Below are 6381 nucleotides of genomic sequence, written 5' to 3' on the forward strand. Positions count from 1 at the left end.
GGAGAAAATAAAATTTAATTTTGTATGTATGAGAGCCTCAAAGATGTAAGAGTCTTCAGCAGGTAGGTAATTGAGGCATGTATACTATTCTGAGCTAAGGAGAAGGGGTAAGGTTCTGGGGTCTCAAAGGGGAGGAAGATAACACCCAAGAAGATGAGAAGAGCAGATGTTTAGTAAACAAAAGTTTGCCAGGCCACACAGATAAGCCTTTCTGATATCAGAAGTCATCTTGGTGTTAGCCTCTCCTTGTACAGGCCCTCTATATAAATTCTTTCAGACATAAACCAGTCAAGATATGGAGTAGAGAAAGACAAGGGGGAGGTAAAATGCTCTTCTTAAGTCTGTTGGGCTTTGATTATCTTCAGTTTGAATAATCCGCATGCCAAAGTGGCACATTATAGGATCACATATTCTTTCCTACCTCAGAAAAGCACTTCAAATGAACTAGTGTAGTTCCAACTCATGGTTTGATTTTGATTTCCAAACCCATTAATGATTTAGAATTTTTTTTTTTTTAGTTGTAAATGATCTTAAGGGAAAATATTAACCAGGGTCATTCAGTTACTAACATTGAAAAACTATTTCACTTGTTGGGTTCTCCTTTACCAGATAGCACTAAGTTCATCCTGAGGCTTAAGTTTAACTATTCACATCCTTATATTTCCACACCTTGCCCACCTGCACTCTGGTCGTGTTCCAGATCTCCAATCCTGATGTTTGCTTTGATCTTTTCCTAGAGACTAAGTGGAGCTCATCCTCCTGATATCAGTTTAGTGAATTTAACCTCTTTTTTTTTTTTTTTTTGTGGAAAGACATTTTGAATAGTGGGCATAGAAATCCTTTCCTTTCTGTTCTTATCTCTTGGTTTTATGTATCCCTGAGTCATGAGGAATTGCTTCCTAGCTAACCTTGCCAAAATCTCTTTCATAGGTGTTTTTGGTTAGGAAGCAGGGGGAAAAACACCAGCTGGGGGAGGTGGTCACTCCTAATCTAGGACCATGTGATTGCCAGTGGGTTAAGGATGATAGTATTGATTGTATACAGAGAATGCCCCGAGTGGTTATGTTTGTGGTGTCTGCTGGATTCTTAGCAAAATAAGCAAATAAAATGCAGCTGGATTTAAGAGGGGTAACTGATTTCAAGCAAGAGTGTTATTAAGTCACTATTTTTGAGGACATTGAAACGGTGGAGGCGATATTGTATTGAATTTGATTGGTGAGTGAGAATTAAAAGTGCCATCCCAGCACTGATGTATGAAAGTAACGCTAGCCCATTCCATCTTCAGCAATTCTACACTGATAGAACCCACACAATGGGATCTCTGACTTTGCATTGAGAACATTGTTTATATGGCTTGATTGGGTAAAATTTGACCCTTGTCTTATATTTTATCCCATAGCATGCATCCTGTTAAAATAGACCCCATTAAACTAAATGGCTCTGAAAGTTGTAGGGAGATCATTACAGACTTATCATTGAGGAGGAAGCATTATGTCTGATGCATGGGAGACTGAAGACCTACCTACCTGACCACTCCAGGTCTGGGTGAATTAGCCCTTCTATTAGGCACTTTATTTAATCTCTGGGCTTTAGAGTCTTAATCTATAAAGTTGGGATGACAATATCTAACTTGAGTATCTCATGTTATTATTGGGAGAGAAAAAAATATATGTCTGAAAGCATCTTGAAGTGAAAAATTGAAAACAAACATGATAGAATGTACAAAGGTACAACTTCAAAAGCATTTATTCATTAGCAAAGACTGGAAGGGAATGTAATCTAGAGGGAAATTCACATTTTAAAAAGTTTTTGCGGCTCTGAAACCCTCTAAGTGGAAACTAACAACGTTGCTAGCTAGGTTCCCTATAAATAGAGCAGCAGTGGGTATGCCAGCCCCTCTTTCCTGCAGCAGTTTATTACTTCTTGAGGTGATTTCTAAATTGAGTCTTTCCTGTTTTAGAGATGAAGACAATAAAGAAAATTACCCCGATGCCGGGGCTCTCCTAGAGGAGCCTGCGCCCTCCTGCGAGCCGCAGCATGTAGAGCAGACAGTGCTGGTGGACTGCGTGCTGCGACCAAGCATGGGCAACTTCAAGTCCAGGAAGCCCAAGTCTGTCTTCAAAGCAGAGAACGGAAGGAGTCACGGAGAAAGTCAGGTAGTGGGGCCCACTCCTCAGGCCTTTGCCAAAATGGGTGCTGCTCAGGCGAGGGCACAGCTCGGGCAGATGGTTTGAGCGTGTAATTTTGCAGTAGGTGATTAGCCTGACTTGTCATTGCGTGTACCTCCGGCCTGAAACAGTGCTCTGGGCAGGCTAAGAATTTAGTGCCTATTCAAATTGATGTTCTTTAATACTATACTTTGACATTGATTTAGAGAAGCTTCCTCGCTCTTTGTGGGTGAGGGTGGAGAAGGATCTCTTACTAATTTATCCAGGACATGTATTTCTTGCCCCAAACTTGGAGATTCTTCTCAGCAAATCAAGTCGCAGGTGTGCCTGGAGCCATTCTCCAAGGCTACAGTTTAGCAGCCTTGAATAAACACTCAAGTGTGTATGTGCCTGTTTTTTTTTGTTTTGTTTTGTTTTGGTGTGTGTGTGTGTGTACTATCTAGTTTTTGAGGTCAATAAGTAAATGAATGGATGAAGCAGCATTCCAACTTGATTTGGGTAATAAACTTATATTTTGTAATTTCTTTTTTACTTTTTCTAGTTGAAGATGAATATGACAAAGAATATGATTTTTTAAAACCTTGAAAACCCCTCAAATAATTTATGATGCTTTTAAAAGAGATTACATGAATATAATCCACTTTAATTTTACTAGGAGGTCAATGGTCCCACTAATGAGATTATACTTGTCATGCACTTAACACAGTTCTTGGAAGTAGATGCTCCGTTAGTGATAACTTTGCTTTTTCGTTAACACTTAACTCTTAACCTTAAAGGTAATGTGGGAGGCTTAAGTGAAATAGGTTAATTACATAATAACTTTAAGTCCAGTCCTATTAGCAAATGGGCACCAGGTGACCTTCCTGTTGAACGACTTTGGCTTGGCAGTTTATTTGACTTTGCAGTTTTCTTATTTGCCTTGTGATTTTTATCTCATTTCTTCCTTGGTGTTATGATCTCTTATTTAGTCAGTTAATTTTGTAGTGAGATGGAAATGCTTGCTGCATTCATAAAGTTGTGCTGTGATGATCTTAAACTGAGTTGGGTTGCAGAGAGGGGTGAGTGTAAAATAGCATTTGAGTTACGATAAACTTGAGACCCTGCCTGCTACTGAATACACCCAGCACTTGTTTGATTAGGAGTGTGGTGCTGGGGAGGATACAAGTACCCACAGGGCTGCCTGCAGAGTCTGACTGATCCCAGGGAGGCGCTCACTTTGAATCTCCTGCTGAGGGTCACCTGTGACACTGTAGGCTTTGGATGACCAGCCCTCTCTCTCTCCTAGAGTGCCCTCTTTCTTGTCATCCTGTAGTTCGGTCTCATAGAAACTTCACAGTCATCACTTGTAATAAGGTACGAATGGGGCATGTAATTCCCAACCTGTTGCTTATACAGTGAAGATTTCGGGAGAGAGATATTTTTGTATAGACTTTACTTATAATACAGCATTAGAATTCTGGACTGCAGGTAAAATTTCCATTTCATTCCTAACATCTCTGTCTACACAGTGAGGTTTTTTTCCCCCTTAATGACTAAGAGAACTTTGATAATATTATTTTAGGTCTTCCATATTTGGGAGAAATTTGAAACATATTTCATTCTTCCTCTTTTCATTGGGGAGGGATAATGAACATTGGTTGAGTACTGACCAAGAACTAAGCGTCTATAAATAATATTATTAATAAAATCAGCTAACACTATTTGAGCATTTACTGTGTTCCAGGTATGTACTATGTTTTACCACAATCCCATGGAATTAATATTATTATCTTTTTGTACAAATGGAAAACCTAAGGATTAGAAGAATTACATATCTTTAATCAGTTTGGACGAACTTGAACAGAATGTCTTTTCCATAAAAGCACAGTGTTTCTAAAAAGGGGTCAAGAGGTACCTAGATCTTCTGTGAGGCTAGTGATTAACCTACCTCCTTACACTGCTTACACCTTAATGTGTTTTTGTGGGTTTTTTGTTTGTTTTTATGAAGATCTTTTATTTGTTGTCCTCTTTTTTAAATATATTTTTAAATTTTTCAATTACAGTTGACATATAACATATGAATTTCAGGTATACAACATACTGATTAGACATTTATATAACTTGCAAAGTGATCACTCCAACAAGCCTAGTACCTATTATAGTAAGTTACTATAGTATTTGTTATATTCCCTATGCTGTACTTTACATCCCCATGCCTTTTTTTATAACTGCCAGTTTGCACATCTTAATGCTTTCCTATTTTTTCACCCATTTCCCCGAAGCCCCCTCCCATTGGGCGACCATCAAAATGTTCTTTGTGTTTGTTTCTGTTTTGTTTGTTCATTTATTTTGTTTTCTGGATTCCACATATAAGTGAGGTCGTATGGTATTTCTCTTTTTCTGTCTGACTTATTCACTCAGTATAATACCCTCTATGTCCATCCGTGTTGTTACAAATGGCAAGATTTCATGCTTTTTTAAGGTTGAGTAATAGTCCATTATATATATGTCCCACATTTTCTTTATCCATTTATCTATCAATGTACACATAGGTTGCTTCCATATCTTGGCTATTATAAATAATTCTTTGGTGAACATAGGGGTGCATATGTCTTTTCAAATTAGTGTTTCTTCAAATAGATAATCAGAATCACACTTTAATTTTTATGTAAAACCTATGATTTCCATCAGGAATTTTTTTTTCCTTTGGTGATATATTGTGTTGCTAAAAAGGATTTTGAAAGGATTACTTGAGAATTTTATAAGTGTGTTTTTCTTTTTTTCATTAAAGCTTTGTGATGTTGGTCACTAATGCTAGATGAATGCTTGAGTGAACACTAGCTCCACTAGGATGTAAATTCCTTGAGGTCAGTGATTCAGTCCTTCTTGTGTATCTTTGGAGCTCTAGCACTGAGTAGTCACTCAGTATTATTTGCTAAATGGCTCAAAACTGCAAAAAAATAAAAAATAAAAAAAAATATATGGTTGGTATCATTTTTAGGGGTAAAAGGTAAGCATATCTTTATTCAGTAGTGAAAAGTTATATTTTAAAAGGATATAATCATGACTCTCATACAGATATGAAAAAAGACGTAATAGATTTTATTTAAATCATTAATTAATGAGGGAATAAATGAGATCTTACAACCAGTTCAAAAGAGATGCGAAGTATCACACATTTATAGTTAGACAAGGAATGCTGAAATAAATTTACAAATGGACACAAAATTGACAAAACTTGGAATATCCATAGGATGATAATCAGTTACTTTCCCTTGGACACAATTTGCATTTCTGTGGAGACGAATTATTTGTACTGCCATCAGTTTCTACAGTAGAGCCTTGCAAAAAAGCCTAGTTATAGACAAACAAAATCTCAGATTGGACTTCTACTGCTTCTACTATTCGTTGTCCCAAGGCAAAGGAAAGCAAGGTCAAGAAACCACTATATTTCACCTACAGTACCTATACATCTGGGTGAATTTCTTTCTTCTTGAGGTCCCCAAAATAACCTTATATTCCTCACCTGCCAGGAAGTGATGGTCCTTACCATCTGTAAGGTGTTACACGGTGAGTTAGATAGCAGGCCAGTTATCGTAGGAAGACTTTGCAGGCAAGGCTCCATAAGTAAAGCCACATTAGCTCCTTAAAAACGGCTTGTTCTACCTGATTCAATAAACATCATTCTCACTGTGACATTTAGGCAAGACTTCGGTTGCATATCAGATTTTCCCAGTTCTATTTTGGTAAAAAGGAAAACAGATTATTATTGAATATATGCAAATAACCCTATGCCATGAAAAGTAACGACACGTAGTGTGAGTTTTTGAACTGGGGATGGGGGGGTCTGTGAGACCCAGATACCATTTTTTTAAATGCTCATTTTACTACACATAAAGAAATGTTGTTGTTTTAAAAAAAGATTTTATTGGGGATTTGAGGAAGGGGAACAGTGTTGGGGAATAGGGGAAGGGGAATAGACAAGTTGCTGTCCTTTTGATCTTCAGCCTAGCTGTGGAGGATGTTGCTTCACTGGCCCATGTTGGTATTATGATCATTGCACTCTTCCTGGGTGAGGCAGCTGCTCGCCGGCCATTGGACGGCTGCTCGCAGCTCACGGCAGTACACACCCGCTGCTGGCCAGCCCCACTGCAGCCTACGCCGTCGCTGGAGGCTCATGGCAGCCCATCTCCAGGTCGAGCTGTTGTTCACCATTTTAGCTGTAGAGGGTACA

The 6381-nt window shown here is 38.2% G+C and overlaps 1 protein-coding gene across 9 annotated transcripts in view; it reads left to right on the top strand.

The window, feature by feature from the left end:
• FAM13C (family with sequence similarity 13 member C) overlaps positions 1 to 6381 on the top strand; it is a 123429-nt gene that overhangs the window by 13863 nt on the left and 103185 nt on the right. For 7 of the 9 annotated variants that reach the window (XM_019638405.1, XM_019638410.1, XM_019638408.1 and 4 more), the window contains one exon: positions 1961 to 2156. The exons of the other annotated variants lie outside the window; for them this stretch is intronic. In XM_019638405.1, coding sequence (XP_019493950.1) covers positions 2082 to 2156 — 75 coding nt within the window. In that variant the 5' untranslated portion in view covers positions 1961 to 2081. The remainder of the gene's footprint in view (positions 1 to 1960; positions 2157 to 6381) is intronic. 9 annotated transcript variants of the gene reach the window in all.

This window comes from Hipposideros armiger, unplaced genomic scaffold (genome assembly GCF_001890085.2).
Source record: "Hipposideros armiger isolate ML-2016 unplaced genomic scaffold, ASM189008v1 scaffold_39, whole genome shotgun sequence".
In the NCBI taxonomy this organism is placed as follows: domain Eukaryota; kingdom Metazoa; phylum Chordata; class Mammalia; order Chiroptera; family Hipposideridae; genus Hipposideros; species Hipposideros armiger.